We start from the raw sequence: 12,596 nt of genomic DNA on the forward strand, positions 1-12,596 counted from the left end.
GCTCTCTTCTTAAGTATGTCTGCTGTGAAAATCGCTGCCAACTCATTCGATTCGTCTCGTAATGACTTATCCATACAGGACATGATATGGATTAAACTAGAAGAGTCACCTTCCTTAAGCGCAGCAACCTTCTTGCCCAAGGCTCCCAGAGTCCAATCAAGGAAATTAAAAACCTCGAAGGCTCTAAAGACGCCTTTGAGCAGATGGTCTAACTCTGAAGTAGACCAGAGAATCTTGGTCTCCCTCATGGCCGATCGACGGGGAGCGTCTACTAGACTTGAGAAATCTCCCTGGGCAGAGGCAGGAACTCCCAACCCGAGAACTTCTCCCGTATCATACCATATACTGGATCTAGATGCTAATCTAGTTGGAGGGAACGCGAAGGCTGCTTTCCCTTGATCCTTTTTGGACTCCATCCAGTCCCCCATCATCTTAAGAGCCCTTTTTGACGATCGGGACAGAACCATTCTGGTAAACAGAGACTTCTTTGCCGTTTTCCCAAGCGTGAATTCAGATGGAGGTGAATGTGGAGCAACAGGAACAAAAAGACTCTGGGAACTCATCGTTGAAGACTTTCATGAGTTTCTTCAAGTCCACTGACGGAGGAAACGACTTGGAGTCTTATCATTCTGATAACTCTTCAAAAAGTTCGACAGGAGAAAGGTGATCATCAACTTTTTCCTCTCACAAAAACCCTTGACGCTCTGTGAAACGCTCGCGATCCACGCGATCAGAGCTAAAGAGTTCTTGATCTCGCCTCTTGATTAGATTAAGATCATCCTGAAGTCCTAAGCTCGCATCCTGAAAGTCAAAAGTCCTTTCTTGACTTTCATGTAAGGAACCTCTGCGTTCAGTATCACGCTCGACATCGCATCCTGCTTGGCGCTCGCCGCCGCGTATCGCTTGACGCTCGACGTCCGGCCTGGCTGCTCGCCGCTCGACGTTGCAGCACATTCTGTAGGACGTTCACCATCCCTTTTATTAGGACGTTCGGCACCTCGCTTTGAAGGACGCTCGACTTCAGGAATGGCTGGACGTTCAACGTCATATGTCGTTGGACGTTCAAGAACACGCCCTGTAGGACGTTTAACGTCACGTTTACCAGGATGCTCGGCGCTTCGCGCTGTTGAACGCTTGACGCGTCTGGCCACTTGACACTCACTGTCACGACTGGCTGCGTTCGGGTTCAAGATTATTCCCACTTTCCTTATAAGGAACAGTTTTAGGACATTTAACAGGGGAAACGTCCAAACGTTCGTCTTCAAATGTCTCACGATTCACCGCCTTGCACCGCTTGGCATCCAGAAAGGAAGCTTCCTGATGCCCAGGATCCAGACAAGCTACCCTTTTACTGTCTGTAGCTTGGTAGCTTTGCATAAATGATGAAAGTCTTTGCTGCATCTCTTGCAGCATATTAAGATTCGGGTCAACTTGCGATACAGGTGACGCTACGTCAATCACAGGTTCGCTCTCCACGCCGCTCACAGAACGCTCAGAGCGTTTTGAGGGCGATAACCAATCTGATGGTGGAGGAGGAGCATGAACCGAGGTCATGCCCTGTTCAGACAACTGCCCAACAACCGGACGATTCTTTACAGACTCCAACATCCTAGCAGGACGTTTGGCAGGCGAGCTCTCTTCAGCGGAAGGAAAACGCTCTGGACTGCTCCAATGGCTACAACCAGAAACTTGTGGTGTCCTGGCAGGACGCTGGTTGACATTATCCAATTTCCTCTTAAGAGGTCTGGACGTTTGACGCCAGCCTCTTTTAGGAACCGCGTCATCCGAGGATGAAGAAAACACCTTAACCTCACCTTTCCTATGGTGAGGGTGAACGTCCTGGGAAACGTCAACAGGAACGCTCGAGGGGACGTATGCTCGGGAGTTAAAGCCTCTCGTTTCCTTTCGTCGTTCGACATTCCTTCTCCCAGGGGTTGGGTGAGCTTGGAAGAGGTCTAAGACTAGGAGAACGACAAGGCCAAGCAGGCGCACCCTCCACTGCACTAAACACGTTCACTGCACTTCTAGCACTGTCACTTTTTAGCCGTTTCACGTCGGACATTAATTGCGTCCTGTCCGCAGCGATAGATTCAACCTTCGCGCCCAACGCTTGAATAGCCAACATCATATCTTTAAGCGTAGGCTCATTAGCAGGAACCGTAGTGGGATCAGAAACTACCACTACAGGGGAAGGAATAGGTTTGGTGACATGGGAAGAGGAAAAGTCTCTGGAAGAGCGCGAAGAACTACGTCTCAACTTATCTCTTTCTAATTTACGCGTATAGTGATCAAACTCTAGCCACTCATGCTCAGATAATAGAGCGCATTCGTCACACCTATTATCAAACTCACATACCTTACCTCTGCATTTAACGCAGAGCGAATGTGGATCAATTGAGGCCTTAGCCAAATGGGTCTTATACCTACTCACACACACACACTAAAACTTAACGGGGGTGGTTTGAAAAATTTGTAAGAGAGATCAACAAGCAAGGGTCAAAATATCAAAATCCAAACATAAATCAAGAGTATCCAATAGCAAATCCAAACAAGCGAGAGTCAAAACCAAATTATTGTACATCACCAAAGAAGCAGCAACAATATCAGCAAGGAGAATATCCAACAATGTTGACGCTAGCGGCGGCAGGGAAGATATGAGGATTCATGGAATGGTTTCAAGGTACCTCGCTAGGGGCGCACAGGTGGTACACCTGGCTATCCAATCGGCGATTGGCGCGAGTTTTGAATTTTCTGCCGTGACGTCAGGGACGTAAGCTATATACAGTATATAACTACCAGGTAAGTCTTATGTTTAAAAACGTTTTTTTTAATGCTGAAGAAATATGAATATAGTATTAGTAAAGATCCAATAAATTAATTAGTGAAATCCAAAGTAATTAGTGAAGACAAAATTGTGGCAAACTAAAAGCTTTTGCCTTATTGTGATTCTGTATTAGTGCAGTTACACCCTGGTGCTGTATTTGGTTACAGTGTTTCAGTCTCCTGAGAAATGTAGATGCTGCAAGTAATAGTTGTTACTAAGTCATAGTTGAGGTAACAGTTCATGAAATGTCATTGTTGGTATTCAAGACAAAAGCATAGAGGATTATGAGGCGATAACATTCCTTCCATAACTGCTAAAGAGCTAATCAATACACCAACAGCTCCATTACTGTGTCTAGTGCCCAGGAGTGTGCCTGCTGGCCAACTTGCCGAGGTGGTGTGAAGAAGTACCTCCTTGCTTGTTGATGTAGGCCATTACGGTGTTCTGATGCTCATAAGCACCTCAAAGTGATCTATCAGCGGCTTTGTAATGACTCAAGTGTCAGAATAACTACTTTAATTTCCAACATGTTAATATGCAAGCATCTCCTTCACATATCAACACCCTGAGGTGATATTATTCCTCTGTTGTACACCCCATACCTCCTTCCCTGCATCAGCAAACAGAAGCATCTCCAGAGGAGGGCATTTTTAGAGAGTTCCTTTGAGTATATTCTCATCCCTTTGTCTTCATCCTTCTTATTTCTTGGTGGACTGGCCTGGATTCTTTGCCACCCAATAGTAACTACTGACACCTCATAATAAATTTTAACAGCAGAGTTCCAACCAAGATGAAATCATATCATTACATAAGGGTTTTTATTCATGTAGTAAAAACTAACATAAATGACATTAAAATTGTTAATAGCAAATCAATCGATCCTATTCAGCTTAAATGCAAATTTAATCTACATCCCTGAAATCCATGCTAATATAATAATCCTACCTCTCTGAAGGTGTGTGATACTCTCATCAAAATTGTCCGTTTCAAGGAGGGCTTGACCAAGAAAGAAATGTGCTTTAACCAGTGTTGCATCAATCTCAAGAGCTGTACGGCAGTCTAAACAGACTAAGTCCCATCGTTTTAACTTTAAGTTACACAGTGCTCGATTAGTGTAATAGACAGCAACAGATGGTTTTTTTGACTGAAAAAAAAAAATTAAAATTAGAACTTTCATGCATCTAAAAGGATGATGAGGCCATAAATCAAGAAATGTCAAATAGTACCGTACATCCTATTACAAACTTTGTATCCATTTTTATTCCTGCTTCAATGTTGTCTCTTATTTTTGCCAAATATTCATAAAATTGTGTTGCAATGCTCTAGGTTTGTGAAAGGGAGATCCTTACCAGTTGTCAAGAATTTGTACATAAAAGTTTTCTAATATTTGATTTAACCCTCTCTTTACATTTCTGACATCACAAATTTTAAAGTACTTTGTATTTTTCCTAAGTATACAAATCTTTGACCTTTGATAGGAGTATAATATCGGCAAAGCTGAAACAGCCATTTGACTTTCAACAAGGTGTACGTGCTTGCAATTTAAAAATCTCAGGGTTGTATAAGGAAAAATGACAAATTCGAAGATAATTTGTATTTTTCCTAACCATACAAACCTTAGCTATTTACAAAGGGTATTACTTTTAGCGTAGCTGAAATGGCGAGCCATTAGAATTTAACGAGGGTGTATTACCCCCGCGCTAGTTAGCGGGGGGGGGGTAGGGGAGTGGTAGCTAGCTACCCCTCCTCCCCCTCACACACACGTGAATACTCACTTTCACTTAGAGGTAGGACTTGTCTTGGGGGACAGGGCTGGCGGGCAAATATGTGTAAATAGCTAAGGTTTGTATGGTTAGGAAAAATACAAATTATCTTCGAATTTGTCATTTGTTCCGTAACCGAAATACAAACCACGCTATTTACAAAGGGTGACTTATCCCTTAGGAAGGGTGGAAAGTCCCCAGCCATACTGGCTTTGGCTTTACCCGGGGACTCAGAATCCGAGTGAATCGCACTCGAGAAAAGGAGTCCCTGCACCTCACAAGTTCCTTGCTCCGCAAGGAACCATGTGGCCTACGTAAGCTTGTGTGTGAAGGAAGAAGTGTGACTCGTCCTAGGCAGTTGACCTGGAGTTCCAGAAGGAACTCTGGGTTAGGACGTTCCCAATACCACCTCGTCAGGGTATGGGGGACGCGACAGTATTGACTCGATACTCGGAACACAAGGAAGCATGGTTTACCTGCAGAGGTTCGAGGTCAGCTATGCAGAGACCAGGATGCTGCTTCCCCGTAGAGGGGATGATGAAGAAAGAAGTAAGGGCCAGACATACTTCTTTCGTTCATGCAGACTAAAACCTGATAACAATGCCCTCAACCTTCTGCTACCTGTCCAAAAGGGAGCCTGAGGTTAGACCAGCTGTTGTGTAGCCACCACAGAGCGATAGAAAACGTATCGAGACTCCTGTGGGTCACGCCCTGCAGGAAGCGGGCTGCGAAGGTCATCAGACGCTTCCAGACTCCAGCTTGTAGCACCTGCGTCACAGAGTAGTATTACTTGAAGACAAGGGACGTTGCGATGTATCCAACATCGTGCTGTAGGGCGACGTGACGGGGGAGGGTCTGAAGACAGGACGAGATGAATGTCCTTGAGTCCGGGCTGAAGAGGTATACTGGTGACTCTCCCCCCATGTCCTCCTTGTGTTCCCAAATCGGCTGCAACTGAGGACAAACTGCAGCTGTTCCCAGCGCTAACCTCTCGATTCCTTACTGGCAAGAAAGAGAAGGTCTTGGGACATCAGACACAGAATGGAGACTCGAAATCTTGAATGAATCGGACCGAAGGGTCGGGACCCTCAGATTCTGAGTCTAGCCAACAACTCAGGAGCGAGCCTGAATGTTGCCTTCCCCTCTTCCTTAGAAAGGGGGGAGTAGTAAGAGACCAAGAAGATTGCTTACACACTGGCCGTGGCCAGAGTGAGCAGAAGACCCAAGGCGGAATACAATCCGAGGCCTGTCGTAAAAGGGGTCTTGAGAAGATCTCTTAAAGGACTAAAAGTCCGAGCCATGCTCCAAGTTGGAGGTCTTCCTCCGACTAGGGCAGGGACGATCGTAGCTTCGCTTGAGCGAGGATAGATCCAGCGGGCAGGAAAGTTATCCCTTTAAGCCTGAAGGTCAGGGAAAGGCTGAGCGACAGGCTTCATTGCCGAGAGCGGAAAGGAGTTTCCTCCCGCCGAAAGGCAATAAGACTGTTATTGCTGGAGAAGAGGCCTCAAGGGAAGGGGTATATCTCCCACGGCACCAACCACCTTAGACTCTTCACTTTGCCTGGGAGACCCCTGTGGATGACTATCGCAGATGACGCGACCTCCGTACCGCGACTGTAGCGGGTTGTCTCTTCTAGAGGAGGAAGCGTAGTGTCTCCAGGCATGAAGCCGAAGCGACGTCCCGGTTCGGGAGAGATGTCGCAGTGTGGTTGCTTGAGTAGTCTGCGCCGTGGGAGAAGCTCTCCCGGGAGTTCCGTCAGGGGAAGCAGAGGGTCCAGAAACCGTTCTGCGAGTAGTCCCAGTGGAGCTCTCCCATTGAAAGGTTGACAGACAACCTGGTCTTGTTGAGGCCCATTGTCCGCAGACAAAAAGGAGGGAAGACGCAGGCGTCGAAGTTGTCCCACCATCACCGGAATGCATCTTGCCAGTGTCTCGGGGACTGAGACTGGGGGGAAGACTAGCGGAAGCTTGAGGTTCCAAGCTGTCGCGATCAGGTCCCCCAGACCAGCACTTGCTGGTTACCCAAGGTCAAAGACCCCTAGGTACACTCTCTCTATGAGGCTCTGCTCGGATAGTCTGAGAGAAACATTCCCCTGCCTGGAATGAGAGAGCCGATGGTGGTATTGAGAGAATCTCAATCATCCCGGTATCTCTACTGCAAGATGTGAAGGTGTGAAAATGCGTTCCCTGCTGGTTAGAATGAAGTCGACGCGCAACGGGGACACTCGGCAGTAGCTGTAGGATCTGAAGAGGGGCCAGACTAAGGTCCCTAAGCCTGCCTGAATGATGGAGAGGTATCCTTCAGGTCTTGACCATAGGCCTGGACCGGAACATGCGCCCCCCCCCCCCCCCTTTCCTTTGACGAGTCCGAAAACCGCATCAAGAATGTGGGGAAAGGACGAGAATATCCACTACCATCAAGAGGCTCCATAGGTCAACACCCATTGCAGGTCTAATAGTTCCGCTGGTCCCATAGGGCCAGGGAGTCCGGTTAAACATGCCTGAAGCCACCGGAACTTGGATCGCCCCACATGGAACTTATCCTGAGGCGACCGTTCGGACTATAGACGGGTCAATGAGGAAAGAAGAACTAGGAAACGTTCCAAGGTAGGGCTGAAAGCTCTGCTTGACTGAGAACAGGTACTGCGACTCTCCTCAGTCTTGCCACAGTCAACCGAAAGGAAGGCTCGGAGGGTGTGGTAACAGAATCTGGCGTCCCCAGGTGGTCACCCATCCAAGTACCGACGTTGCTTAACCTCGCTGGATGGACGAGAAGCGGGGTTTCCAATGTGGTAAGGCGGTTGACTCAATATCATGGCCAGATACTCCAGATGTTGAGGCAGAGGAAGAGAAGGCTCCAAGCAAAATACCATGAGCCCACACTCCTGGTAAGCATCCGGAAGCTTGTCCCGGCGCTGAAGAAGGTCGAAACCCGAGCCTACAGGAGTTGACCAGCCCTCCAAACAGCAGAGGGAGCGGAAGCCTGCCCCTGAGCGGCCAAGAGGAAGGCAGGGAGAGTTCTCTGGGGAAACAAACCTGCTATGCCACGGCGGGATAGCCACACTGCATCATAAGCAGGAATACTTGCAGACTAGGCTGAATTCGACGAGCACCCTGGAAGATGGATGGAATGGAAACTGAAAGTACCCGTCCTTCCGATCCAGGGATTTTAAGGAGTCCTGTCGCCTCGTTACCAGTCTGATCGATTCTGCTGGCCGAAGTTTGTTCGACAAACTTGATCTGGGCTGAGAGGTCGACTATGGACATCCCCTCTCAGATCCTTCCTTACAAGAAAGGATCGACTGAGGGGGCCGGGGGTGAAGCCGTCGATGATCCTAAGGAAGACCTTCGCCTAAGGTATGGATCATTCTGCCCAACCGGGCAATTCTGCTGACGCTATGGCATAGAGGTTCAGAGACACTGAATTCGCTGACAGAGACGGCAGGCGCGATATCCTTGGCTACTCACAGAGAATATGCGGGAATGGGCATCGGGAAGCTGTCATTCGGATGAGTAACCTTAAGCATCCTCCCAGCGAAAAACCTGCAATCCTAGAGTTTGTGAACTCCTTTTAGGACTATGCCCCCCCGGGGGAGTCTCCCGTGCCATCTGTTCCTGACAGGAGAAAACTGCAATTGGACACCTTGTCCCAGTTGTCGTAGCCGATAACTTAGGCCGACGTGGTTGAAAGAAAAGGCGCTGGAGCCCTGCAGAGTCTGGAAGAAAGCGCCTTGGAGGAGTGAAACCGGAAGTCGATTTACTCCGCACAGCAGCTGTCTAAGTCTCTGTCCTTGGGCACAAACAAACTCTTCTCAAGGATGGAAGGGTGTCTGAGGTCGTCGACCTCCACAGATGAGACACCCGAAGGAAGCCCTCAGTCAGCGCGTCCAGATGGTACAACATCGAGCTTGTCCGCAAGTTAGATACTAACGACGAAAGGCCAAGGTGCCTGAGCTCGAGAGGAGGAAAGTACCCTTGATCTTCCTGTAGCTTCCTTGAACCAAACCTCGGGCCGTAACCGAGGAGGGAAAGAACCTGGTAAACTCCCAGAGGAAGAGGTAAGCAGTCACCCCTTGTCCGATGGAGAAATCTCGAACGGAAAGCCCCCCCCCCGCCAAAAATCCTTCCAGGGAATGACGGGGAAGGGCTAACCCAGGTTCAGGAATAGAGGAGTGTTGTTCAGATCTCTCTTAAGTTTCTCCTATTCTGCAAGTGCCATGCTCTGTGTTTACGGGGTGAGACAGTGTTCTGGAAATACGCTCCAGAAGAACTCGCCAGGCTGGTCATGCTGCGAAAACCCCATTGGGAATCATGGTCGCAATTGCCCTGGAGCTCGCGCGACGGGAATTCCTGGTGGTCGGCGGGCGATAACCCATAGACGAGCAATGGATACTGCAAGAAAATAAGCCGACATTTGTGCGAAGAAACACTGTAGGTTCGCGCGACGGAACATCATCCGTCTGCGCGATGGAAAAAAACCGTTGGTTCACGCGTGGGCGAACATTGGAGAGCATGAGCGTGGCCGTGCGGTTGCACGGGCGAGTGGTCGTGCGGTCGTACGGGCGAGCGGTCGCGCGGTTGCGCGGGCGCGCGGGCGAGCGGTCGCGCGGGCGAGCGGTCGCGCTGGCGCGCAGGCGAGCGGTCGCGCGGGCGCGCGGGCGCGCAGGCGAGCGGTCGCGCGGGCGCGCAGGCGAGCGGTCGTGAGGGTGGGCAGGTGGATGAGAGCGAGTCCGAGGCGGCGAACGCAAGCGTTAGCGCGATGGCGAGGGAACGCGCTGCCGCGTGGGCGAGGAGGACTGCTGGCGATATGGATCAACAAGCGATCGGTGGTGAGCGCTAACTCACAGGTTGGTGATGGTGTTGTGATATGCCGACGCGATGGTCGAGCAGTATGCGCAGGTGAGCGATCGTGTGAAGGTGAGCGATCGCGAGCAGTGATCAGCATGCGCAGGGTCGCGCGATGGTGGTCAGCATGCCAGGGTCGCGCGATGGTGGTCAGCATGCCAGGGTCTCGCGATGGTGGTCAGCATGCCAGGGTCTCGCGATGGCGATCAGCATGCGCAGGTTGGTGGTCGCGCGATGGCGAACAGCCTCTGCAGGTGGGCGATCGCGTGATGGCGAACAGCATACGCAGTTGAGGGTCGCGCGATGGTGATCAGCATGCGCAGGGTTGAGCGATGGTGATCAGCATCCGCAGGTGTGCGGTCGCGCGATGGCGATCAGCATCCGCAGTTGAGGGTCGTGCGATGGCGATCAGCATCCGCAGTTGAGGGTCGTGCGATGGCGATCAGCATCCGCAGTTGAGGGTCGCGCGATGGCGATCAGCATCCGCAGTTGAGGGTCGCGCGATGGCGATCAGCATCCGCAGGTGAGGGTCGCGCGATGGCGATCAGCATCCGCAGTTGAGGGTAGCGCGATGGTGATCAGCATCCGCAGTTGAGGGTCGCGCGATGGCGATCAGCATCCGCAGTTTGAGGGTCACGCGATGGCGATCAGCATCCGCAGTTTGAGGGTCGCGTGATGGCGATCAGCATCCGCAGTTTGAGGGTCGCGCGATGGCGATCAGCATCCGCAGTTTGAGGGTTGTGCGATGGCGATCAGCATCCGTAGTTGAGGGTCGCGCGATGGTGATCAGCATGCGCAGGTGAGCTAGTAGCTGGCGAACCATGTTCCTTCAGAAGTGTTGGAGAACGTTGGCGCGCCGGCTGTAACACACGTGGGCGATCCGGAGATCGCTGGCGGGCTGATGATCGCTGATGAGCTGATGATCGCTGGCGAGCTGATGATCGCTGACGAGCTGATGATCGCTGACGAGCTGATGATCGCTGACGAGCAGAAGGCTACGCGTGGAAGCCTGCGCAAAGAAGAAGAGTCCTTGACCCCGACCTGAACCGAAGTTCTAGATCGCGAGGGCGAACGTGGGCGCACAGGGCACGTAACAGGAACCAACAGGATCCGCAGGGAAGATCATCTTTAAAGCGCTGACGAACAGGAGAGCGCTGATGAGCAGAAGGGCGCGCAGGGAAACCCTGACACGCAAGGGAAGAACCCCCGTGGGGGCAACCCTTTGCCCCGAAGGGATCGTTGTCCGCCGGGAGACTGATGTCCGTCGGAAGACCGCTGTCCGTCGGGCAGACCGTTGTCCGTCGGGAAGACCGTTGCCCGTCGGAAGACGAGATCAGACTGCTGTCCATCTGCACCAAGGCGGAAGATCGAAAAAAAGGAGTTGTAGGCTGCAAACGGAGATCCAAAAAGGCGCCTCAAGCACCCTTATAGGGAGATGAGAGGCCCTTACGACGAGGCGGACGGTGGGCCTTACGGCGAGGGAGGCCAATAGCAACAGCAACAGAAGAAACCTCCGAAGAGGAGTCTCTATGAGTGTACTCTCTCGCGAACGAAAGAGAAACACTTCGTAGAAGAGACTGGTCAGCCAGTGACCTAAAAGGAGCAATCCTCCGAAGAGGAGCTCCTGCAGTTGCCCAGCCCCTTGAGCGAAACTGCAGGTGCGACCGCTCAGCACCAAGAGCATAGTCGCACGAAAAAAAGGCAAGAGAAGAACCCCCCAAAAGGAGAAAAACTCAAGCCTGGACAGGAAAAACTTCCCTCGGAAGGAAAGTTATCCGCCCAAGGAGGCAAGCCTCCTGACTGTTCTAAAATGAACTGGAGAGCTGTCCGTCGACACGGGAGTACTACCAGTAGAAGGAGAGACGCCCCTGACGAAAATACAAGGGGGGAGGCAGCAACAGCCGAATCCCCAGGACTCCACCAGACAGCTCACACTGTTGCTATATTACAGAAACGAACTATATCGGTAACTGTAAATAAATAAAACAAATAATATTAGTACACATTCATTCCCCCGGGAAGGCTCCGAAGAGGAATCCCGAGGAAAAGGAACAAGAATTACACAACAGGCACGTGCCCTCACAACCACTTACACTCGCGGAAGGAGAGCTGTAACCAAAACAGAATTATAACAATTATAATTATGTAACTATGTAATTATGTAATTTAAAAATGAATGAACACTAAAGAAAGAACGAAAACCCCGAAAGGAATCGTTCTAAACAAAAAACAACTACAATTAGATTCATAACTAATTGATACAAACGTACGGCGTAGCAACCCCCCACACGGAAAGGAAGCTAGGCTACAAGGGCGTAGTAACACGTAGTAAAAGGGTGAACGACCTCAAGAGAGAGAGAGAGAGAGAAAGACATAAGTCAAACTCGATCGCCACCCATAAAATACGCCGTGGTGGCCTAACTGCCGAGGCCTCCACGTAGATATCGTACACTACACACACACATCTGAAAAGGAAACTTACTTATTTCTATACTCAAATATATATACAAACATGAAAACATGTTTACATATATATTGAGTAAATGAAAAGTAAGCGATTAAGTAAAGACAAAACAGACAATGGCTGCCAAGCGAGGACCAAGACAGAGACGTCTGTCACAGTCCGAGCCAAAAGTTAAAGTGAAAGTGAGTATTCACGTGTGTGTGAGGGGGAGGAGGGGTAGCTAGCTACCACTCCCCTACCCCCCCCCCCCCCCCGCTAACTAGCGCGGGGGTAATACACCCTCGTTAAATTCTAATGGCTCGCCATTTCAGCTACGCTAAAAGTAATACCCTTTGTAAATAGCGTGGTTTGTATTTCGGTTACGGAACAAATTAAATTTACCTTAAAAAATTCTATTTGTTCCTACACATAATACAGATCATCGTGCTTTAATAGGAGACTTACCCTCAAGAGGGACAAATCTCTTATGACTATACCTGGCTTGGTTAACCGACCCAGGAAAATTCAATAAACTTTGGTCCTAAGATAAACAAAAGTTATGATTCCTGTCAATCCCTTAACATTGTGCATAAGGATGCAAACAGAGTTGGGGTAAGCCATTACCAATAGGTAAATGAAAGAAGAATCTATTTCCATAGGATATTTGCCCAGTGTAGATATTATATGATTAATGAATGCATGTAAAACAGGTCCATTATCTA

General features: G+C 49.9%; 1 protein-coding gene across 1 annotated transcript in view; it reads right to left on the reverse strand.

Moving 5' to 3' along the window:
- The window catches only part of LOC137635644 (E3 ubiquitin-protein ligase CHIP-like), a 112,516-nt gene that overhangs the window by 70,345 nt on the left and 29,575 nt on the right, over positions 1-12,596 (reverse strand). The window contains exon 2 of the mRNA XM_068368110.1: positions 3,770-3,968. Within this exon, the coding sequence (XP_068224211.1) occupies positions 3,770-3,968 (199 nt within the window). The remainder of the gene's footprint in view (positions 1-3,769; positions 3,969-12,596) is intronic.

This window comes from Palaemon carinicauda, unplaced genomic scaffold (assembly GCF_036898095.1).
Source record: "Palaemon carinicauda isolate YSFRI2023 unplaced genomic scaffold, ASM3689809v2 scaffold153, whole genome shotgun sequence".
Lineage (NCBI taxonomy): Eukaryota > Metazoa > Arthropoda > Malacostraca > Decapoda > Palaemonidae > Palaemon > Palaemon carinicauda.